This window comes from Canis lupus, chromosome 19, assembly GCF_011100685.1.
Source record: "Canis lupus familiaris isolate Mischka breed German Shepherd chromosome 19, alternate assembly UU_Cfam_GSD_1.0, whole genome shotgun sequence".
NCBI lineage: Eukaryota > Metazoa > Chordata > Mammalia > Carnivora > Canidae > Canis > Canis lupus.
In genome coordinates this window covers 19,549,541-19,575,185 of record NC_049240.1, presented here as the reverse complement: position 1 = coordinate 19,575,185, position 25,645 = coordinate 19,549,541, and the positions used below count along the sequence as shown (strand labels likewise).

At 38.8% G+C, this 25,645-nt stretch overlaps 1 protein-coding gene across 2 annotated transcripts in view; it reads right to left on the bottom strand.

The window, feature by feature from the left end:
- QRFPR (pyroglutamylated RFamide peptide receptor) overlaps nucleotides 1-22,057 on the bottom strand; it is a 50,045-nt gene extending 27,988 nt beyond the window's left edge. Inside the window, exons 1-2 of one of the 2 annotated variants that reach the window (XM_038564762.1) lie at nucleotides 21,470-22,057; nucleotides 253-366 (exon numbers count right to left, since the gene is read on the bottom strand). In XM_038564762.1, coding sequence (XP_038420690.1) covers nucleotides 253-366; nucleotides 21,470-21,809 — 454 coding nt within the window. In that variant the 5' untranslated portion in view covers nucleotides 21,810-22,057. The remainder of the gene's footprint in view (nucleotides 1-252; nucleotides 367-21,469) is intronic. The other variant, XM_038564763.1, reaches the window with a different exon arrangement.
- Nucleotides 22,058-25,645: the final 3,588 nt, after the last annotated feature.

Here is a 25,645-nt window from a genome sequence, read left to right as displayed (position 1 = left end):
TCTCTCAGTGTCAGCAACATTTGGCACACACATTTGTGGACACTAGGCATGCTTTTCAAAACATCTATTGGTAATTTTGATGTCTTCCAACTATATTTGGAATATAGCTAAATAATTTTTCTCTGTATCATTTTTAAATGTTTTATTAATTTTGGGGACATAAGTTTTTCTTATATAAGTATCAGCTTAAAAATTGTGGTGCTGAATGATACATTTATTGTAGAAGTTTGAGACTTAAACAAATAGGGGCACCTGGGTAACTCAGTCCTTTAAGCATCCATCCAACTCTTGACCTCAGCTCAGGTCTGGATCTCAGGGTCATTATTTCAAGTCCTGCATTAGGCTCCACAACCAGCATGAAGCCTCCTTAAAAACGAAACAAAATCAAACAAATAATAATTCCACCGAGGAAATATCAAATGAAAAGACATTTTTTAGGATATATCTGTAAATATAAACACACTACCTTAGAGTTTTATTTCTAAATTCATTTATAAATAATCCGTATCTTCTGGTTTCATTTATCTGTCTTGTACCCTTTTATTCTGCAAACGTTACTCAAATTATCTGACAATTCTTAGTTGTCTTTACATATTCAAGAATGTGGCAATATGAAAAATAACTGACATTCTGTGTGTACATAGGCTGGAGTGGTACCCTGAAAGACTTTGATTTAGGATGAGTAGGCCTTACAGATTGCAAAATCTTCAGGTTTTTAATTGTGAAGCCAAAGCTATACCAGTTAGGTAGTTCTGCTCAGAGTGCTTCCTTCAATTACTTTATAAGACTCTTCTGGGTGTATATTTGTACCAGACAACAAGTTCAATAGAGTAAAATTGTGTGTCTCCTGTTATTTTTCTTCTAATTTTCATTATTCTAATGGCTACAAGTACTATTTTAGAAAAATAACTGAATTGTTTTTTTTTCCTCTCCACTAGTGGCAGTAATTAGACTTTCAAATAACAGAATTAAATGAGCCCAAGTTAAACATTAGAGGAATACAACAAAAAGCAGAATTACTGTGGTTTCATTACATTAAAAATGTTAAATAACTCATTGTCAAGTAATGTAGGAGGAATTTTTTTGTATGTATATTATAAAAGATATGAAAAAGGTCAGATTAGGCATTAGAAAAAATTCTTTGAAAATAAAGCCAACAAAATGTATTCTGAAGCATCCTTCCCAAGAATTGCTAAATTAAATTTTAGAAATATTTATGCAGTTTATTTACTCAGTTTCTCCAAACATACAATAATCTCAGATTAGTATAAACTAATCTCAAATAGTGAAAATGCTAAACAAATTATATGTCAATAAGATGTAAATTATTAAATTTATGAATACTTTAAAAGGAAGTGGAGAACTAACTGAAATCAAGCAGTCAACAAATAATATATACATGTGCACACACATACACCCAAACATTAAAAGGTTTCTATTTTTCTGAAAATATATGCAGGACAAAACTAAAATATAATACACTAAAATGGTCATTATAATTCTTTCTAGATGTCGGAATATATAATTTTTATTTAGATTTGTTTTATGTGTGAGGATGTTTTGGACTGCAAATAAAAGAAAATTCAACTCAAGTAGATGAAAAAATAAGGAAAAGCTATTATTTCACATAGAAGGCACTCCAGAGGTAGGAAAGTAACAGTATGGTAAATTCCACAGCAGAATGATTTCATCACAGTTTGAGTTCTCTCCATTGGGTTACTTTGTGCTCCTCAGCATGGTTTTACTTTTGTTCTTGGGATTGTTCCTTTGTACAATTAAGATGACTTCAGTATCTCTAAGCACTGCACCTCAAACAATATTCAAAAAACAAAAGGGTAAAGGGAAGTATATATTTTTCGCAAGCCCTTCATAAAAATGAGGAAAACCTCAGACCCTGTGAACAAAATGGATTGCATGTCCATTTTTAAACTCATTATTGACAAGGAGAATGAAATTAAATGAAATTAAAAATATTGGCTTAAATTAATCAAATTCAACTCCTAGAGCTGGGAAGGGGTCCTAACCTTCCCTAAAGAACATGCCCACCCAATACCTGAACATATCAGGTTTGGGCTAGCAAGGAATAACATCAAACAAGACCTAATAAATGAAGAGTCATTATATATGTATAGGGTGATTGTGTTATTTTCCTAATGCTGCTAGAACAAATTACCACAATCTTAGTGGCTTAAAAGACACAAATTTATATCTTACAATTCTGTGAGTCAGTTGTTTAAAATGGGTCTGTGGGGCTACATTCCTTCTAAAGACTGTAGGAGGGAATCTGTTTCCTTGCCTTTTCCAGTGTCTAGAGATTGCCCACATTCCTTGGCTCATGGCCTTGTATCATTCTGATCTCTGATATAGTTGCCACATTTCTTCTCTACCTCTGACATTCCAGACTCCCTTTTATTAAATACTCTGTGAATGATTGGGCCAATCCAAATAATCCAGGATAATTTCCCCATCTCCAGATCCTTTTGCCATGTAAGGATATAAGGTAATAGAGTATAAGGTAATATAGTAGTAGGTTGTGGGGATTATAGTGTGGAAATCTTTGAAGGACTATTCTGTTTTCACACCAAATGTTAATATGACAAATTATACAGTGACTTGACATTATAAAGATGTCAGTTTATCTCCAAAACTATAAACAAATTGAACACAATACCTATCAAAATTCCAGGGTGATTTTTTTTTTAGGAAATTGACAAACTTATTAGTTTTAAATGTATATGGAATAATAAAAGTCCATATATAGCTAACTCATCTCTGTAAAAGATAGTCAAGGAGTAGGGGACTTTCCTTATGCAATATTTAGATATGCTAATGACCTTTGCAATAAACGCTGCAGCATACAGGCAACTAGACAATGTTTCAAAATTGAAACTTAAGAAGAAGGTAGGAAATCGATTTATAATTAAAATGGCACCACAGATCAGTGAATAAATTATAAGCTGTTTGTTTATTAAGTGCTGTAAAGAAGACTAGCTCTCTACATGGAGAAAAATAAACCCGGATGCCTACCTTATATCATATACAAAAATATACAAAAATGAACTTTAAATAGATAAATTATCTGCTGTAAACAAAAGTATTAGGTAAACATAGCAACCTGGGTAGAAGTCAGATGAGCCCATTTCTGAAGATAGAAACAGTCACCATCACTTAGTTACATTTTCAGCAGGTACCTCTAGGGAGATATTCAGATCCCCCTTCCCAAAAACAGGGAATACGTGTCTGTTCCAAGAGCTAGCCCCAGGTTTTAGGCCCTCGAAAGCACTTGTGGAGGCTGAGAATATTAAGGCCATTCCACTTTAAGTTCAGCGTTAGCACAGGTACAGCCACCCCAGGCCCCTGTGAATAAGAGCTGAAATTTACATTATTTCAGTTATAGGGAAAAAAAAAAAAAAAAACACAGCTTACAGCTTAAAGTCCTAGAAAACCCCATATTAGGATGAGAACAGAGCCCAAGCCAAGGGCATGAAGCCCCATATTAGAATAAGAACAGAGCTCAATGCCCATGGCAGAAAGTCCCATATCAGAATGAGAATGGAGCTCAATGCCCTTGAAAGCCCCATATCAGAATGTAAACAGAACTTGAGAAATTCCTCCCCCCTTCTGGAGTTCCCCTAGACCAGCCCTTAAAACTCAGCTGAAACCCACCTTGGGGTCCAAGTCCCTGCTCCGCTGTGTCGGGTATACTTGGACCCAAGCTCGAGCTTGTAAATAAACCCTCGTGTGTTTGCATCAGTGTCGGCTCCTTGGTGGTTTCTCGGATACGTAATCTTGGGCACAACACACTGGCTCTCAAACTTGGCTACGTGTTGGAATAACCTGGAAATCTCTAAAAGAAATTGATGCCTAAATCTCACTCTGAAAGATTCTAATTTATGGAATATGAGTGACACCTCAGCGTTTTAAAAATTCCCTTCCCAAGTGGTTTTAATATGTAGTGAAGTTTGAGAACCACGAGGGTGGAAATGGATTTGAAAGCGAACCTTCATTTCAAGGTCTATCCTTCTAACATTACTTCCAATTGTGGGGGGCTGGGGAGGTCTTGGAAGGATATTCTTAGTCCATCATATTGATTTTTCATTCTATATTTTGTTTTCTCATTCATTCATGCATTTGTTCATTCATCACTTAAGGCTTTTTAAATACAGACCAAGACAAAACATAAACACCTCCAGCTGTTCTTCATGGAAATGATACAGGAAAGTTTGGTTCTTGTTTCACAAAGAATGAATCTCACGGACAAAGGAGAGTGAGTAAAGGGATAGACGTTTATTAAGTGAGGATACAGAGAAAGCTCTCAGAAGTGAGAGGTGTCCCAATGGGTTGCCACTGGGGGATTGTAGGGTCGGTCTTTTATTGAGAGCCTAATCAGGGAACCTAAATTTTTTTTTAACATATCCATTAATATCATCATTGAGTGAGGACTAGTGATAACATCTTTAATGACTTACTTCCTTTTTAGGGTCCGATAATTCTTTGTTGATCACAAGTAGCTGATATAACAAGACATCTTCCCCACCCACACCTAGAGCAGGGTGGTCTGGCTTGTTCCATTATCTCTGGTTTCCTTACACCTCAGCGTTTTTGGGATTTTTGTGGGCCTGCTTCTGTGGCCCCCTACCTAGCCCTGCTTAGCCCCATTTGTCCCTAACTCAGAAAGAGAGCAGACATTAAACAGTATTCTACAAATAAACATTTAGTTACAAGGTAGTATTCCAAACGATTCAGTTTGAATAGACACAAGGATAAAGGAATCAAAATATTTAAAAACCAAAAGCAAGATGTTAAAGTTGAGAAATGATAAAAGAAAAATATGCATTTAGGCAATAGTGACAAGTAATACCAAGAATGCTGTCTATTATTTATCATCCACATTACAAGGGATACAAGTGAAGATGTGCTGGTAAATGTTAACAACCAGCTCTCCAAATTAAAAAGAGGAAAAGATCCTGATTTGTAGTGTTTGTTAATTTCCTTGACGTAAATAATTTCACCATGGCCATTTCCAAACTACCAATACGGTATGAACGGATGTGGAGCTGCAAAGAGACACACACAGTTGGTTCTCATGAACTGATGCAATCTAGCTCTAGTATACCATTAGACACCTGATAGTGTTCAAATAAATTATAACTAAAAATAATGCCAACTTATATATGTTTTATGGCCTCTTTTTTGGTTTCATTTTCTTTTTTGTTCTTTCTCTGTCGTATCTGAATCACTATTCTCAAAAAGACTAATTAGAGGAGGTTTACATTTTATAGATGAATTCTTGTGATAGTTAATTTGATGTCAACTTGACTGGATCATGGGATGCCCACATATCTAATTAAGCAATATCTCTGGGTGTGTCCGTGAGGGTGTTTCCAAAAGAGAGCATTTGAATTGATGAACTGAGTAAAGCAGATGGCCCTCCTCACTGGAGTGGGTATCATCTAATCTTGTTGAGAGCCTAAATAGAACAAAAAGACAGAGGAAGTTTGAATTTGCTCTCTGCCTGACTGCTTGAGCTGAGAAATTGATCTTCTCCTATCCTAGCATTCCCTGGTTCTCAGCCCTTCAGACTCAGACTGGAATCCACACACAGGATCTCTGGCTCTCAGGCCTTTGAACTACCTACCACCATTGGTGGCTTTCTTGGACTTCTGACTTGCAGACAACAGATTGTACAACTAACTATGGGAACCAGTTCTTATAATAAAATATAATTTTTTAATATACATAAAATTGGTTCTGTTTTCCTGGAGAAGTCTAATATGTTATCTTTCATCTATTTCTCTGTACTGCTCTCATTAACTTCTGGAGTTTTGCAACAGCATGAAATTCCATCTCTGTTCTCTCCTGCTCTCTCTTCTTTTGTCCCTGTTTAGTACCTTATACCTGTGAGAAGTGTCCTTGGCTGAGCCACTGATGATGGTGTTCAAAGTTAAAAGACTAACTTCCTCTCTATTAACAGTTATTCACCACTTACCATGTGCTGGGTACTGTTCTAGCAAGCATGAATTCCAGCCGTAACCATCATAAAATCCTTGTAGCAACACTATAAGGTAGTTACTATCTCCAGCTGAGAAAGAAATGAGGACTAAAGCAAATTCCCCTCAGGTCACTCCTATATTCCATAGTGATGGAGCCAGCAGTCTGGCTCCACAGTCTATTCTCTTTGACACCATAGAAGACAGCCCCTAAATCACAGGTTTTCAATACTAGTGCAGGCTTTACAAAAAAGTGAGTGTTCAGTGTGTCTCAATGATTTGGAAGCAACAATGCTATTTCTTTTAAATTACTTCACTACCTGCCAAATTAATACAACTCTATTCTCTACTTGTATGTATATTTAGACTGGAAGATGTTGATTATCGCCATTCCTTCTCTGCATCTCATCCCTATGTTCTTCACATTTCCTATTGCTCTCCCCCTCTGTTTTTCTAACTGCTAGTTTTGGGTAACATTTTTTCTAAAATTTATTTGAGTGGAGGGGCTCCTATGATATAATTTACTAATCTCTAACTTCACACAGTTCAAAAATTAAAATATAGTATCCAGAAAGAGTACATACTTCTCTTTTTTTTTTTTCAGTAAAAGCTCTGTTTTTATTGCAGTAATAAAAAACAGAGCTAGGAGGCCCTCGGTAAAAATCATATGTAAGACAGCCATTCTTCCACTCAGCCACCACTTATGTCTTCTGACATAATCTAATCTAAGCAGTTTGCCTTTGTCACAGTCTCATTTATACCCACACATTCCAAGATGGATAAAGAACTTACTACTTTATTAGCAACTAATCACAGGTAAATCAATTTTTCAATTATCTGTGTCCCTTTAAACTGTATCATCAATTCCTCCAGTTTAGTAACCCAATTGTGAGAGTTGGGTGGAAGGAAATATAGTCACTGTGTAGCAATAGGCCCAAATCATGGCCCTGCTGAGCCCTGCTGGGTTTAACCTGTTTATGGTCCACTGTACTTGCTCTATCTAACCCAACTCCCTTGCCATCAGTGGTTTGGGGGGTTTTCTTTGTTTTGTCTTGTTTTTTTTTTTTTTTAAGATTATTTATTTATTTATTCATAGAGACACAGAGAGAGAGAGAGAGAGGCAGAGACACAGGTAGAGGGAGAAGCAGGCTCCATGCAGGGAGCCTGACGTGGGACTCGATCCAGGGTCTCCAGGATCACACCCTGGGCTGCAGGTGGCGCTAAATTGCTGCGCCATCAGGGCTGCCCCCAACAGTGATTTTGACCACAATGCGCAGTAAGAAATACTTTAACATTATACACACACAACTAAAGGTATTTCTTACTATGTGTGTATATATATATTTATATATGTGCATACACACAACCAAAAGTTGTATCATGTAAATGTTCTTTGATATTCTCTATTCTAATATATTTGGTTTTTTTCTCAATTGATAATTCTGACTCACCAAAAGACTTCATGACTTAAGACATTGCAACTCCTATTTCGAAATTCACTGCCCTAGACAGTGATGCCTCTGCTCCAAAATGAAGTTCACACTCCTTAACATAGCACCAGAAGGCTCTTCATGATCCGTCTTCCTTTCTCTTCAGTTTCATCTCTCACCACTTCCCCTTTGAATGCTAAACTCCAGGCCTACAGAATTACTTATAACTTTCAGGAAGCCTGATGTCTCTCAAAATCTTTACAATATCTACACCATGTACTATTCACCCTTGTGTCTCAGTTCAACATAGCGGTTGGTATCTACTAGGCATTCAATAAATAATAGGTGGATTAGTAAATACATGAATGAATGAACAAATGGAAAAGTTCTATCAACATCTATTTAAAGAATATACTTTGACTATAAAATACCATCAATTTCACTCTGAAAATCCAGACTTTGGCTACAGAAAGGAGAAAAAATATTCAATAACCTAGAGGTTTATTAAGAAAAATCGTAATTTCTGAAATCCAGAGTCAACGGTTTCATAAAAGCTTATTTACTTAGGAAATTTTCACCCATTTAATTTGGGTCATCTTGATTTGTTTTGTCATCAATAAATCAAGCCCACAAGTAAAGTTGATTGCGTACTAAATTTTGTGCCCTTCTTGGGATAATGATGACTTAGAAAAATAAGGTGCAATGGCATAAGTCCTGGTTACTGTAGTAACGGCTTTTATGGTATAATAGATAATTAAGGAGAAGTATTTAGCCAATCTATTTGCTAATGGGAAGTGCTCAATAGGTAGCCTTTCATAGTTGGTCAAAATAATCTATCCTGTGTTCATCAGAAGCAAAAGTGGAACACAGCCAACAGTATATTATAAACTAGCCTTGAACTTCCTTGTGCATATGGACCACATGGTTAATTTCATTAAAATACAGATTCTGATTCAGTAGGTCTGGAATGGAGTCTGAGACCGTTTCTAACAAGGTTCCAGGTGATGCTGATGCTGTTGGTTCATGGAACAGATTCTAAGTGACAAGAAAAGTACACAGTATACTGAAGACTATTTTGCTCCTAGGGAATATTATTTCCTGACACAAACATTTTTGTTACCCAGGTAACTGGGCCACAAGTGGGTCCTATGACTACTTGACCTAATGACTTACTGTGTCTTCAGAGCTGTTTTAGCAGAGGAGAAGCCTTCCCTTGGACTCCTTCTCCGACAATGAGTTTCTTTCCCCTTTTCGAATTAAAGGAATCAGTACAGTGTGTATCTTCTAGTTACCAGTGAAGCAGCCAATTTTTATTTATCTCTTTTTGTCAGAAACTTAAAAGAAATTAATAACTTTGTTAACTACTCTATAGTGCTGAAAACATGGGGAAAAGATATAGAAGAGCCATGCAGAACCCAAATAGCTCAATATAGAATTTTGACTTGTATGATTCTCACTTAATAATTTTCTGTTAGGGATTTCCTTAAGGTTTTTAATGGAAGATAATCAAATTCCATTCTTATATAATCAGTTTTACATCTGTCAGTAACATTTGTAAGTCAAGATTTTCTGACAATATTAGAAAAGTGTGGGTGTTTTTTTCCCCCAGTTCTCTTCCTTTTTAAAAGGTCTTTTTCTTTTTTTTTTCCTTTTTGCTATACACTTTTCTCCAGGAAGAGAAAAAAAAAAGGCATAGGTGTACAGAGTTACTTTAAATACAGAGAAAATCTTTCTTTGACATGTTTACTACAAGAAAGACCATTGAAAATGAAGTCTGAGAAGGATATAAAGCAAAGCCAATTTAGAAAATAACCAAGGTTCATACTTGGCTGACTTAAAATTCTCATCATTGTTATTGAAATATTGTTGCAAATATATTACAGACAACTGTTCTAAAACTTTGAGAATTTCACAGATAATTTAAAAGAAATGAATCAATTAACCTCTCTGGAATCCATATAAGCCTAGTACATTTTGCAGCCTCTTGCGATTTCCTAAAGAAGGAACCCAAACTACATCTTAACTCAGGCCCATCCTGCCAGGCTAAGGCAATGACCTTCTCTCCAACTCTGTTGAAAGATAGGCCCAATATGGGGCACATGAACTACTTGTCCCTCCTAGCCCTTTGTTGACTGAACTATAATTGGATCCAAAGTCTAAGTCAGTCAAATTCCTTCTCTTTGGGCTTAAGACATAAGAAATAGAACAAAAGATAAAGCCAATGGGTATACAGAAAAGCCTGTATTGTATGGATGGAGATTTCTGTGATTTGTCTTGCATAATTGACCACTGTGACCTACACATATGCAGGCAGGCTAAAGAATGTTGTTCAATGAGGCTTGTGCTACATGAGTGACCTCGGGAGCCTGGTTAGTTGACATTAGCTGGCCTCCAGATCAGAATTGGCCCTTCTGGTCTGGATGCTAAGAGCTATAAATCTTGCATTACATCCCCTCCAGCTCCAGGCTGGGCTGGCCCCCAAGAATGGGATCTGGGAAGGGAGGCAAGCACACCCTTCAAAATGTAATGACATGTTAACATAGGAATGCAGCTCCCTCTAAATTGCATATAGGAGAACAAATGTTTAACTTCAGACCCTGGCATGTGTCTTATAAATATGGCCCTCATAGGGATGGTCAGTTGGAAGTCTCACCTGAGGGGAGGATGCTCTGCCCAGGCCTCTGAATTGGAACTCCATCCTGGCTGTATCCACTGAGCTTCCCCAGCTAATGAGGTTGGACATTATAAGTACCCAATCTGATATAACTCTGTCTTATTCTCCTCTACTGGTTACTATTTCCCTCATCTATCTGTAGATTTCCCTTTTCTTCTGCTTCTGTTAGATTTTTATAATATCAATAAAGTGTTTTTTTTTCCCCCTTCAAAGCTGAGAGGAGGGCCACTGTGAATCTTTTCTTCAGAACAGAGCCATGAGTAAGAGTGGGAGCCATAAGGGTTATGAGAAGGTGTTTAGAAAATCTAAACACAAACAAATATAGCAGGGGCAAAATTAGTCTATGAGTTTTCCTAGGTTCTTCCTCTCCTCCACTCTTTTCTCCCTAACTAAAAGACATATCAACTGGATAGTTCCCTCCATGGGCCATTTTATTAACCAGATTGTGTGAAATAATTTGGGTCAGAAATCAGGATGGGATATTTGCATAAATAAGAGTGAGATTTAAGGAGAGAGAGGGAAAGGGTAGGAGGTGGGAGAGATTGAGAGAGAGAAAACAGGGAGGGGGTAGGGGAGAGGAATAGAAATATGAACAGTGAAGAAGGAGAAAGGCTCATGAGGATGGAGGGAAGGAAGTAGGCAGTAAGAATGTCCACAAGGAATTGGAGCATATGTTCATAATCAAGGGAGGTTTCCTTGGGTTGGGATGGGGAAGTTGAGAGACCTTGAGGTCCTGCATTACAAGATGATGGTGGGAGTTAGTGACAGCTTTATATTAATACTAGTGTGGCAACTTTGTGTCTACGTGTGCTGAAGGCTTGAAAAGACATGATCTTTGCAAGGTGAAACAAGTTCTGTGGCACACTACTTAGTGTAATAGTAAAGACCTGAATGAAATGAAAGAAGGAGGTTTTAGGCAATAATTTTGTGAGTTAATGAATTAAAATCTTTTAAAATTTCTTTGAGACATGTAAGTAAAGAATAAAATTATTTTATATTAGTGTTGGTCACTGGACTAGGGCTCTTTGAATTCGACACTTGGTGCACTAGGATTTATTCAGCTTTCCAAGAGTACAAAGCAGAAGGTGGAAGATACAGGATAAAAAAAATATTGAATAAACTGAAAGACTGACTACTATGGTAGTAAAAAGCAACCAGATTTAATAAGCAAGGCTTTGTCTACTAGTGGAGTGAGGTAAAGTCACATTTATGGCCGAGCCCTGGAAATTCATGAATTCTTCATGCTGAGCTCCACACAGCTGCTATTTTAGGTCCCTCTTCAGTTTCCATGAGACCTACCTGTTACTGTCCTTAAATTCAAAACATCCCTCTCTTCTTTACTGCTACAAAATAGGCTTGCTATAACTCCAATTATTTGAGGTAAATTGAATCTTCATTTCTTGCAACCAAGAAAGGAAAGATATACAAAAGATAAATATAATCTCATTCTTCTTTATATCACAAAAATAAATACAACTGACTCCTTAAAAGCATCAAATATTAGTATAATGACAGATAAGGTGATATACATTAATACATTCAAAAAATATTTATTGAGAAGTACTAAGTAGTATTGAGAGCTTTCTATTACTGGGCAATTAAATGCTGGATAAACAAGAGTTGAAGTCTTTGACATTCTAGGAGGACACAAAAAAAAGGCAAATTGATTTTATCTTCAAAGTCATAAAGTTCACATGTATTATTTCCTCATCACTGAAAATTTAATTGAATAACGTGCTCACTGAATTAACCAGCTGTTTTTGCATCTTGAAAACACAGTGTGAAGATCTGTATTGTATACCTAATGATTCTATTTATAAGTAATGTAAAATTTTAACAGGATCTACATCTTGCTCAGAGTGAAGTTTTACTTCGTTAAGTCTTCATTTGTTTTAAGCATTAGACCAGTGCTAATTCCCAAGGCTTCATCACCTTGCTTTTTTTAAAAAAAAGTAAAACTGTCCTTTTAAAATACATTTCCACTCTTCCTTCCTCAGACCCACTGAGGAAATCACTGCTTGTATTAGGTTTATATTTACACTTAGATTGGATTTTGACCCAAAAAAGTCCTCCTCATAAAAATTAATCCTTTATTGTTTATAGTAATGCAGTAAAGGAAAAGTTCTAAAAGGCCAAGCATGTTGCTCTATCTGTGGAATAGCTTGACAGTACTCCTAAACCAAAGTCAATATGGACTTCTACAAATATGTATGTGTTAAGGTTCCAAGCATCAGTAGACAGGTGAGCAGAGCCAGAGCATCAATGTGCAGGAGTCCATTCTCAGGAAGGTTTCTGGGGAGAAGACCAGGATAACTCTTCATTTCAGAAATTTGTCCTCCAGGTCCCAGAAACCATATCTGAGGCCTAACTTGTAGGCAGCACTGTGCACAAACAGGGCAGAAGCAGGTGATGAAACACACAATGCACTGCAGAAAGAGAAATCATGCCTCATTCCAGTAGAGCTAATGTGGCAAAAACCCCAACATGGAAGCAGAGTTCTTACTCTTAAATCCTGGCAGCAGCACTTCCTATTTATATGAACTTGGGCAATGTCCTTAATGTGATAGATTAAAAAAAAAAAGTCTCTAATTTCTCCTGTCACTGTCTGCAAGCTCCACCACAAGCCACCCCACTGACCCCCAGCAATGTGGTTTTGTCAGGTCACATGTATTATCAGGTGGAGGGACCTACTTCCGTACTCTTTGAATCTGGGCTGTGACGTGATTTGTTTTATACAGAAGTGACATTGGTGCAACTTCCAATCCTGGGCCTTGAGAGGTTTTGAAGCTTCTGTTCTCACCATCTTGGAATGCGGTGCCTCCACATAAAGAAATGTGGACAATCCTGCTAAAGAAGGAAACTACATGGGACAGAGATAACCTGTCACTGCTGAGGTCTGGCCACCAGATGGTCTGGCCTCTGTCGGGCCACCAGATGAACATAGTCTCATGAGTGATGTCAGGTGAGACTAGCAAAAGAACTGCCCAGCAGAGACAAGCTGAATTGCTGGGCCACTGAATCATGAGAAAATAAAACAATAGTCTCTTTAATCCACTAAGGTTTGAGTAGTTGGCAATGCCAAAAAGATAATTGATATACTAACCCCATCTTTTTGTGCCTCCATTTGCTCCTCTGTAATATGGGGATGATAATATACTTGTCGCATAGTGACCTCTAGGAGTTTGGTATTCATTTCATTATTATTCCCATTTCTCTAAGGTACAGAGTGAGGCTCTAGTACCCAGAATTGCCCAGATCCTAGCAATCTGAGCAAGTACTATGGAACAGTCAAAGGACAGCAGTCATGGAACTGATGTCACTGCTTCACCCTGATTCTGGTGGGCATATTGTGGTGTTCTCATATGCCTTTTTCAGGCTATGAGCTAAGCAGCAAGTATGGCAGAAGGAGTTGAGGGACTCAGAAGTCCTACATTACAAGACTGGGGCACAAGTCAGTGAGACAGCTCTGTATTAATGTTAGTGTGGCAACATTGTGCCTACAGTCTGCAGTGTCCTGGGAAGACACATGAGCCTGGCAAGGAACTACAACATCTACATCATCAGCCCCAACAAAGCTTTTACTACTTCAGCCTCTTTTCAGGGTGTATAATTGCTTCTGAAATAAATGAAAGCAAACACTATTTTATGTTTTCTGAGTACAAACGATTAATTTGGATTTTCATTGTTTGAGTATAGAAGTAAATATTTTCATGGTAATTATTCAAGACTTTAGTAACAAGAATAAGTTATACATGAACAGGATTGTTAATAATTGTTTTATATAAATGTATATCATATGTCTTTGGGAAATTAATATTACAATTATAATTTTTTGACTCTATCATCCTTATTAACTATAAATCTATTGCACACACAAACATGCCTAACATTTTAAATAGAAATACTTTGCAAATGTAAACAACAATCAGCTTCCTTCCATTAGGTACCTACCACTAAGTGCCAAGTTCCTTTACACATAGGTCATTCTTTCTCACAGCAGCCCTATAAGTTAGGCATAGCTTTTCCCAAATTTATAGGTGGGGAAACTACAGCAAAGAGAAATAAAATAATTGTTCCAGTGTGAAACACTGTGTTTGCACTCTGCAAATAATGCTGCAGATATTAAATGCATCTCAATTTCACAAAGAGGTTTTTAAAAAAAATTTTTTTTTTACACATGCATTGAAAGGGACCTTAAAGTTCGTTTCAGGTTTTATAGGTGAAAGTTTGCATAGGTGGAAGTGTATAAATGTTGCATACTTCACACTGAAATACAATTGGAGATCTTAAGAACTGGATATGCATTACAATTTTTGATAACATACAACATGATGTAAAATTTGCAACTTTGTTGTAGTTTCTGCCACTGCATCGACCACTGGAGGGCAACATCATACATAATTTTATAACTTCTCCGCTTGGTCTCCTAATAGGGGTGGACAGAATGCAAAGAAATGTAGTTAATAGTTAATTCAATAATTTATGAGTCATAAATGGTGCAACAGGATGAGAACCCAGTATTGTCCACTCTAGAGTACATACTCATTTTCACTACACCAAACTGTCTCTCTCTTTTACTTCTCCCAGGTTATGAGAACACATTATATTTTAAGGAGAATTCCACTAGTCCTTAATAATCTGCAATCCTTCTGGTACTACAGGTGACATATTTCTCAGAAACACAGCCACAGGAAGAACAAATTTAGTGTTGCCTACACAGATAAAAGCAATAAACACTTGAGTATTTCAGAATCAATCATTAGAAATCAATCCTTAATTTTAAAATAGGAAATAAAACAACAAAATAATCTGTGAATACACATTTGAGTTGAAATAGGGAGTTTTTTTTTTTTTTAGATTTATTTATTTTAGAGGGATGGGGTGGGGAAGAGCAGGGGAAAGGACAGAGGGAGAAGGAGAGAAAATCTCAAGCAGACTCCATGCTGAGTGTGGAACCAGACTCCGGGCTTGATTCCAGGACCCTGAGTTCATGACTGGAGCAAAAACCAAGAGTTGGATGCTTGACCAACTGAGCCACCCAAATGACCCCGAAATGGGTAGTTTTAAAGAAAAAATGAGCTAATAGCTCTTTCTTACTACCTGACAAAGACAATCCAAAAATGAAACTGCAATACAAAAGATGTGAGACAATATTATCCTCCTTTTCTTAAGTTATTTAAGATAGGCTTCTCTACTTGCAAACAAGAATCCTAATAAACCAACCACTCGTCAAAGAACATGCTAAGCTATGCTCTAGAAAAGCAAATGAAAAAGGGAATTCTTTTTATTCCTTCTAAATGCACAATGAAATTTTCAAATTTTCTCTTTGCCAAATTCTTTTGTGTCCTGATTTTAAGTAAAATGCTGTTGTCCTATGTAGAGAGACTCATACAAATCCCATTGCTGTTACTACCACCCTCCAGCTTTCTGAGAAAACTTAGTGAGTTTCCTGACTACAGCATCTTTTCTCTTTAAAGAGTGCACATAATTGATTCTAGAGAAGATTACCCAGAGACTAGCCCCAGGGCACAATTTTTTGACTTCCAAACTACTGTTGCTGTTGGGCCTTCTCTTTGATTTACTTCTTTTATTTTTTTACTACTCCTCTACTTAAGTGAGTCTATTCTTTGTCAATAGCTTTCATCATTACCGTTAAAAGGTTTTTTAAAAGCCCCATAATAATAAAAAAAAAAAGCCTCATAATACTGTTGATTCTACATCAGTTTTACCATATTTAAATTTCCCTGGGGATGCTGACATTTCTAAAATGTTAGAGAAAAGGGAAAATTATTATTGTTATGTTTTCTAACCACTAAGCAAATAATAAAATAGACCTGAAGAAGTTCCAGTCTAATTCCTTTGCTCTGAGCTGGCCCCCTAAATTAAGATCTTTTCACCACATAATAATTCAATAACTTCCTTTAAAAAAAAAAGATTTTTATTTCTTTATATGAGATAGAGAGGCAGAGAGAGTGCACAGGCAGGAGGGAGAGGCAGAGGGAGCAGGAGAAGCAGGTTCCCTGCTGAGCAGGGAGCTAATGCCGGTGGGTGCGAGGCTTGATCCTGTAATCCTGGGATCCCAGGATCATGACCAGAGCCAAAGGCAGAACCTTAACCAACTGAGTCACCCAGGTGCCCCAACAACTTCTTTTAATAACCCATTTCACAATTTATCAGGCTGAAATCTCTAAAAACTCACCTAGATTTTTTTTAAAGTTTTTATTTCTTTAGAGAAAGAGAGAATGAGAGTGGATTGAGCGGGAGAGGGAGAGAGAATCTCAAGCAGACTCTGTGCTCCATGGGCCTCCATCTCCTGACCCCTGAGATCATGACCTGAGCTGAAATCAAGAGTTGGACACTCAACCAGCTAAGTCACTCAGGTGCCTCTCACCTAAATTTTTTGTGCAGTATACAGTGAGTGTTCTTTACTTTCCTACTTTCTTTCCCTCTTACTGGGAGGTTCTTCCTCCCAGTAAAATCCTTTTTTTACAAATATGAAATCTTATGCAAAACCCAATTTATTATAAAGAGAGAAGGGAGCTGTTTTGTTGAAGCCTGCGAGCCTGCCTGCCTGTTCCACATTCACCCACACCAGCCACCAAGGCTCTGGGTAACATGGACTGAAAATCTTGCTGTGGGGTGTGCTCATTTAAAATTAGAGTTTTATTCTCCAGGCGAGAAAATAATTATTTTAGTCTTTCGTCATATGTAAGGGATCCCAACATTATAATCATTTTTGACTTCTTTCTAAATCTACCTTGAAAGACTCCAAAAAGTTTAGGGCTTTAGTGAAGATGTGGTTGGCTGAGTAAAATGGGAGAATTGCCTCCGAGTTCCACGTCAGGCTCCATTTTATACAACTTACTTGTAGATCTTCCAAGCATTGTAACTCCGATTGCCATTTTTTTCTGTATAATATAGAGCAAACTTACACTGGTGTAATTGGCAGGCACTGTGCCTCTTAAACACCTTACATCCAATATTTCATTTCACCTCCACAGCAGCCCAAACCTTGATGCTGTCAGCATTTGCACTACTTCAGTGGTTCTTGACCTTGGCTACAAATTATATTATTGGCGGATTTTTGAAAATCCAATACCTAGGTATCACACGCAGATCAATTAAATCAGAATTTCTAAAGGTAGAAGCCAGGCATCATTTTAAAGACTCTCCGGGTGATTCTGTATGTTCGCAAGACTGAACTACCACTCTAAAAGGAATTTAAAATTTCTCAGCTGCTGAGAAAATTAATTTTGACATTTTCTTACCCAAGCAAGTAGTCTTCAAAAGTAGTAAATATACATGAAAGTGCACTTCTCCCGGGGAGGCTGCCATTACTTAGGCTATGTTTGGAACTCCTTTTTTGTAATTGCTTTTAGTCAATTTACCAGTCCTCCTTAGAAAATTCTTTTCAGTGCCCACAGCAGGATTGCATGGAGGTGCAGAGAGCTCTGGGTGCACCTGAGGATACCATCCCTCCCCTGGCTGTGAGCTTACCCAGGATAAAAACTAGGAGAATCCTGTGGCTCCTGGCAAGGCCATCAGCACCTCCCCCTCTCAATTCATTAATGCTGAGAGCCATAAAGGAGGCTAGAATGAGTATTGGTTTTCTACCTCCTTCTGGGAATTCTTCAGACTTAATCCCTCCATGTTTTAAGATCACATTTAACTTCAGTCACCATGAGTCCCATTCTCCTAGACTAGCCCTTGTCTCTGGACCCAGTCCAGGCTCTAAACATCCCCATTCTGACTCAAGCCTCCCTGTTCCTCAACACCTGCCCTGTGCTTTCTCCACAGTGTACTCTGGAACTCTGACATCAACAAAATCCCCTGCCTTCTCCATTTTTTCTTTGAATGCCACCTTCCCCTTCTTGCTCTAACTGAAACCTAGCAATTATGGATATAACTTTTCTACACCTATAATATCCTGGTACACATAGCAGATACCCAGAAAAAGCTGAATACAAAAATGACTCAGAGTACTATTGATAATAGTTTAGACCCTGGGCAGAGAGACAAGGTAGGGTGAAAGAATGTTGGATGCTAACAAAATATCTATGTGTAAATGCCTAGTCTGAGATCAGAGGAATTACAGCTGAAGATAATTAGATCCTGATTACAGAATCATCAGCAAAGGAAGGAGGGTCCTGATTGGAGCCTCTAGGCAGAAATGGATGATGAAAGAAAAGACCATGTGCTAGGCTTCAGCGGACACACACTCAAAAACTAAGAGGAAGTGTGCGAGCCTTCAAAGAGCAGAATATAAAGAAAGAGATAGACATAAAGAAAACTAAGAAGGAAAAGACAAGCTTACGGAAACCTAGAGAAGAGACAATAATGTTCTGGGGCATTGTTCACAAGCAAAATCTACTATATGGAATTTAGTTGAAAAGAAAAAGGAACATAGTGAATTTGGAGGAACATGTAGATATTTCCAAGAAAGATATTAAAGGAGAAGTAAAAAAGAGACAAAATGAGGAAGAACAGGCTGGAGATAAGGAAACATAAATTCCCTGGCTGGCCCCAAGAGTACAATGAGCGAGTTCACTGCTGGATTGGCGAGCAGAATGCACACAGGACTTCCAAGACCTCACTCCTAATTTCTATGACAACACAACGCACTTTACTTTTTAAATCTGAACTAAATGCAAAAAAAAAAAAAAAAAATTTGAACTAAATGCCAAGATCATAAAATTCAATATTCTCAGCTTCTCTGGAGAAGAAAAGGAAGAAGAAAGAAAGAAAGAAAGCAAGAAAGACAATAACAGCAACAACAAAAGATCTGACAATTCAGGGCATACACCCCTACCTGCAGGGCCGCCTTTAGGGGAGGTACTGAGGCTTTCCTCTGCCACTGTTGCCTCCTAGAGGTCCCTACTGTTTTATTTATAGTTCCTTCTATACCCCTGAAGGAATTTGAAGGGTATTCATATTTTAGGTTTAGCATAACTGATACTTTTTCCTCCCCAAGTTGCACTAACTTCTTACCTTTCTGTCTCATTTCCCACCATTGCTCACATATAAATTATATATTCTTGAAATGACTTACATGGTGTTCTTAGGACTTCATCACCTTCTTTCTTTCCTCCAAACTTTGAATTGACCCCTGTTCCTAGAGTACACTCCATCCTTCTTTCTCTGTTAGAATCAATCTGAATCATTCTTCAATATGTAACTCGAAAGCCTCCTATTTGGGGACAACTTCCTGACTTCTGTGCTCCTACAGCAGAGTGGATCCTTTTCTATTAAATCCTATATTTGCTCATTTGGGGATATTTTCTATTTTCTGAGACCCAAAAAGGGATCAGATAAGCTTTATTCAGCTTTTGTATTACCAAGGTAGAATGCTTTGCCATCAGGATCCTCAATAGCTTTATAAAATAATGAATCGTGATTACCTTTGAACTATTACTCTATCCTCACTCCAACCTGTAAAATACATGCACAATACAGTGTCCTATTTCAGCAGTTAGAAGCTATAGTGCAATGTCTTCCATGAAGTAGGAAGCAAGGAAAACAGAAAGTTTAAGAAAACTTTGCACTGCCCACTTAAGTCCTGGAGATGAAAGATCCACCCTAGAGTATTCCTCAGGCATAATCTCCCAGTATGGCTAAGGTCTAAACATCTGCCCCATTCCATTTCCAAGCTTCCAAAATTCCTAATACTGTGTTGAAAAGCTGAGGCCCAGATGTGTTGAATTAACATGTATCAGAGCCAAAGTAGTAATCCAGTCTCTGGATTCCCAGTATAACATCCCACATTTCTTATGTTCACCTTTACAAACAGAGCTATAATCCTCCAGCAATACATACGTGCTTCACAAATCTGTCTTCACAAATCTGTAAAAATGAAAACTCCTCTCAAAAAAATAAGTTATATATGATGATAAAAGTTTACCCATTAATTTTATGGGGTGAGTTGCACCAGGCAACTTTAAAATGCCCAAGTACGAGGATTTCATCAGAGTGCATAAGAAAGGCTGTAACCCATAAGTCAGTGTAACTTCCTGCATTATGTGTCACTCTCACATCAACACTACGTTCTCTAACGTTTAGTGCATTTCTGAAAATATTTACATTATAGATGAGATGGGAATCAAATATTTTAGCCTCTTCATCCACTAACAAAAAACCCAGTGCAAATTAATGAAAAACAAAAAGCAATGCAAGCGAAAGAAATTGGAGATCTCAAATTGTTAATGGTAGGATGAAAGAAACTCTCTGTGAGATTAAAAGGAAGCAGCAAAGGAGTGGAAATGGCAGGGCTTGAAGAGATAATGATCCATTTCTCTCAAATCCTCTCTGTATTTGCAACCATTTTCTAAGAATTTTGATGTGGTCTCAAGAATGCACCCTTCCATGGCAATGGGGTTACAAGCAGTGCTTCCTCCCCAAGGCACACCATTAAACACTCATGACTGGGACACCTGGGTGGCTCAGCGGTTGAGTGTCTGACTTTGGCTCAGGAGTGATCCTGGAGTCCTGGGATCCAGTCCCACATCAGGCTCCCTGCATGGAGCCTGCTTCTCCCTCTGCCTATGTCTCTGCCTTCTCTATGTCTCTCATGAATAAACAAATAAAATCTAAAAACAAACAAACAAACCACTCATGACAATAGAGGACACTACTGCTTATGGACTAGAAGATGCTCTATAGCCGTGTGTCTGTAAAGACTGGATCATTTGGGGGAAGTGCCTTATTTTTTCTCAACCTCCAGGTACTGCTCCCAGCTCAAAGACTCTGAATGGCTTCTCTGCCCTTTCCACTCCCCTTTTAAGGAAAGGGGAGAAATCAATGTCTCCTTTATCAATCAGGAGGGGGTTATGTCTTCGCTGTTCCCTCTCCCTGCCTGACTCTGTGAATCCAATCTTGAAAGAAAAGGACTAATTCTAGATTGCCCCCCCCTTCCGCCCCCCGAATACATACATGTAAGTTGGTTTCACCGGTTTGGATGCCACAGAAGCAACTGTGGGGTGAGCCTGGAGGCTCACTTAAGAGAAAAACGTGGATAGGGGTATTTTTATTATTTGAAATACTTTAATCTTACTTTTATAAGAAAATAGAAAACAAAATCTAGTACGATTATGGGAAAAGGAGCTCAAACAACTGATCAGCGGTGCGCACCCCCCTCCCCTGCCTTGTACCTTTCCTAACATTTTCCTGTGTCTTTAAGCGACAAGTTGGAGAGACGTTAGACCGAATCGACTGGCCCAAAAAACTTCTCTCCGAGGGGGCGCAGGTGAGTTGGTCCTAAGAAAGAGCCCCGGATTCGTTTGGTAGAGAGAGAAATGTTAGGGAAGGAGGGGCAGGAGAGCCCCATGGGAGGCTGCGGGGGGGGGAGGGGGGGTAAGAGGGTGCGGGCGCGGCGGGCTCACCTCCCAGCCAGGTGTCGGAGATGTTCTGGAGCATGGTGACCGGGATGCAGAAGAAGGCGATGAGCAGGTCGCTGAGCGCCAGGGAGCAGATGAAGATGTTGGTGACGGTGCGCATGGCCCTGCGGCGGGTCACCACGTAGACCACCAGCGCGTTGCCGAAGAGCGCCAGGGCAAAGAGGAGCACGCCCGTGAGGACCAGGGCCAGCTTGGCGCGCCCCGGCAGCTCGGGCGTGTAGACCAGCGGCCGCAGCCCGTAGCGCGCGATGAACTGCTCGCGGCTCAGGTTGTGGCCCCGCAGCAGCCGGGACAGCTGCTCGGGGGTGACGTTCAGGGACTGCATGCCGCGCTCCCCGGGGCCGGGCACCCCCACCCCGCCGCCCCCCGGACGCGCCGACAGCCCGGGCTCGGTCTCCCGGAGGTTCGGGGGACCCCGGGCGGCGGGGATGGGAGACGCGAGGCCGAGGCGCGGGGCGCCGTCCCGGTACCACCAGGGTTCGTCCGCGAAGAAAGTTCCCTCGCTGGTCCCTAACGCGAGTTGCTGGGGCGGTCGGGAAGGCGGGTCCCTACGCCTCCCAGTCCCCAGCCTTTGGGTGCACGCGCGGCCCGGGCTCCAGAAGCCGCGGAGGGGGTGGGGCTGCAGCTCTGCCCCCCCTTCCCCCCGGCCCGCCCCCGCCCGCCCCCGCCGGCTCCCGCGGCGCCCACCCCCGCAGGGCCCGGCTACACCTCCAGGGCGCCCTACGGCCCAGGCCCGGGGATGCTCCTGTGCCAACCAGTATCAGGGCTTCTACTGTCTCACGGTTTCTTTTCTTTTCTTTCTTTTTTTTTTATAAATTTATTTTTTATTGGTGTTCAATTTGCCGACATACAGAATAACACCCAGTGCTCATCCCATCAATGCCCCCCTCAGTGCCTGTCACCCAGTCACCCCCACCCCCCACCCTCCTCTGCTTCCACCACCCCTGGTTCGTTTCCCAGAGTTAGGAGTCTCTCATGTTCTGTCTCCCTTTCTGATATTTCCCACTCATTTTTTTCTCCTTTCCCCTTTATTCCCTTTCACTATTTATATATATATATATATAGAAACGACAAATACCCAGCATTTGCTTCGACGTGGATGGAACTGGAGGGGATTATGCTGAGTGAAGTAAGTCAATCGGAGAAGGACAAACATTATATGGTCTCATTCATTTGTCTCACGGTTTCTCCTCTGACGAAGTAATGTGGGCCACAGCTACCCAAGGCAACATGAGATCTATTTTTAGTTTTTCCTGGATTTTCAGAGAATAATTACAGCACGCAGAAAATTGCAGGCATAAGAGCACCTGGGTGGCTGGCTCAGTGGTCCAGCGTCTGCTCTCGGCTCAGGTCATGATCCCAGAGTCTTTTTTTTTTTTTTTTAAGATTTTATTTATTTATTTATTCATGATAGACTTGAGAGAGAGAGAGAGAGAGAGGCAGAGACACAGGCAGAGGGAGAAGCAGGCTCCATGCAGGGAGCCCGACCCGGGACTCGATGGATCCCGGAGTCTTGAGATCGAGTCCCGCATTAGGCTCCCATCAAGGAGCCTAATTGTCCCTCTGCCTGTGTCTCTCGTGAGTAAATAAATAAAATCGAAAGAAGAGAAAGGAAGAAAGAAAGAAAGAAAGGAAGAAAGAAAGAAAGAAAGAAAGAAAGAAAGAAAGAAAGAAAGAAAGAAAAGAAAAGAAAAGAAAAGAAGAAAAGAAAAGAAAAAAAGAAAAGAAAAGAAAAGAAAAGAAAAGAAAAAAGGAAAGAAAAGAAAAAAAAGAAAGAAGAAAGAAAATTGCAGGGATAGTAGAGAGAGGTCCCATGTATCCTTTATCTATTTATAGATATTTATCCTTTATCCCATTGATTATATCTTACTTGATTATGATACAATACAAAACCAGGATTTGACATAGGTAGGATGTGTGTGTAAGGTCTGTATCATTGTATCCCAAGTGTAAATTCCTGTAACCATTCCCAAAATCAAGATAGAAAACTATTCTTTCAGGACAATGATCTCCCTCCTGCTATCTCTCTGTGGCCGTACCAAGTCGTCCCCCCCTCCCCTCCCCAAGTCAGTCCATAGGCCTGGTAATCACCAATCTGTTCTCCATTTCTATACTTTTGACAAAGGGTAATATAAACAGAGTCACACGTTATAGTAGCTTGTTACATTCATTTTTTCCTACTCTGCATAATGCCATTCAGATCTACCCAAGTTGTTAAGAATATCAATACTTTTTCCTTTTTTATTGCTGAGGATGTACCACACAGTTTGTTTAACCATTCATGTTTAGTAGGCATTTTGGTTGTTTCCAGTTTGGGGCTATTACAAATAAAGCTGCTATGAAAATCATGTACAGGTTTTTGGGTGAACATACTATTTCTTTCTCTAGGAAATGCCAAGAAGTTTGATTGTTGAGTCTGTAGTTTATATTTAGGTTCTGAAGAAATTGCCAAATTACTTTCCAGAGTGGCTTACATTTTACATTTTCTGTAGCAGCATATGAGAAATTCAGTTTCTCCACATCTTTACCAGCATTTGGCATTGTCACTAGTTTTTTTGTTTTGTTTTGTTTTTGTTTTAGCTGTTCCAAGAAGTGTATAGTGATATTTCCCTCAGCTTTAATTTGCATTGCTCTAATGGTTAATGATGAACATCTTCTCGTGTGCGTATTTGCTATCCCAGTATTTTCTTCAGTGAATGTCTTTTCATGTATTTTGCCCATTTTCTAATTGAATTGTTTGGTTTATTTGCTATTAGTTTTGAGGGTTCTTTTTATATTCTAGATACCCATCTTGTGTCAAAGTGGTTTGCAAATATTCTTCTAGTCTGTTTCTTGTTATTTATCAATTTAGCAGGGCTCTCACAGATCAAAGTTTTTAATTTTTAATCAGTCCTATTTATCAATTTTTATTTTTTTGATGTCCAATCTAATAACTCTTTAGCAAATCCAGTGTCCCCCAAATTTTCTTCTGTATCTTTTTCTAAAAATTTGATAATTTTACATTTTTCATCTTAGGCTTTCTGTTCTGTTCCATGCATTGATCTTTGTATCCAACTACTGCCATGCCACACAGTCTTGAAAATTGTACTTATATAAGTATTGAAATCAGGCAGAGTGATTTTTCCCACTATATTCTTCTTTTTCAAAATTATTTTAGATACTGTAGGGCTTGTGGCTTTTTGTATAAATTTTGCAATAAATTTGTCTGTGTCCACAAGAAAAGCCTTGCTGAGACTTTGATAAAAATCAGTATCTTTACTCTGTTGTGTCTTCCAATCTGGGAATAGAATGTGTCTCACCGTATTTTTAGGTCTTCTGTGATTTCTCTCGTCAGCACTTTTCAGTGTTCAGCGTGTAAGTCCTATATATGTTTGTTAGATTTGCACTTAAGTATATCTTTAAGCATTGATGCACAATATTGTATTTCTAATTTTCAGTTCCATGTATTCATTACTATAGAAATATGGTTTATTTTGTATGCAAATCTCAAAACCTATCATGTTACTGAATTCACTTAATAGTTTTAGGAGATTTTGTTGTTGTTTTAAATTTCTTGGGATTGTCTACTTAGGCAATCATTGCATTTGAGTAGAAGGGCAGTTTTATGTCTTCTTTTCTGATTTGTATGTCTTATATTTCCCTTTCTTACCTTATTGCAATGGCGGCTAAATCTTCCAGTGCTATGTTAAGTGGTTGTGATAAGAATGGGCATCTTTGCCTTATCCTCAGTCTCAGAGGGGAAAACATTCAGTCTTTTGCTAGTTAGGGTGAGGTTAGCTACAAATGTTCTTTATCAATTTGAGTATATTCCCCTCTAAATTTGTTGAGAGACTTTATCATAAATGATGGTGAATTTTGTCAAATACTTTTTCTGTAGCAATTAATGCAATCATTTGTTGTTTTTTCTTTCATCCTCTTAATGTGGATCACATTGATTAACTTTTGAATATTGAAGCAGCCTTGAATATCTGAAATAAACCCTGTTTGGCCATGGTATATTGTTGTTTTTACATATTGTTGAATTTTTTGTTGTTGTTGAATATTTTTTAAAGAATTTTCATGTCTAACTTCATAAGTAATACTGGTATATGAGTTTCTCTTTTTGGTACTATCTTTGTCTGGTTTTGGCATTATAAAATAAAAGAAAGTATATATCACTCT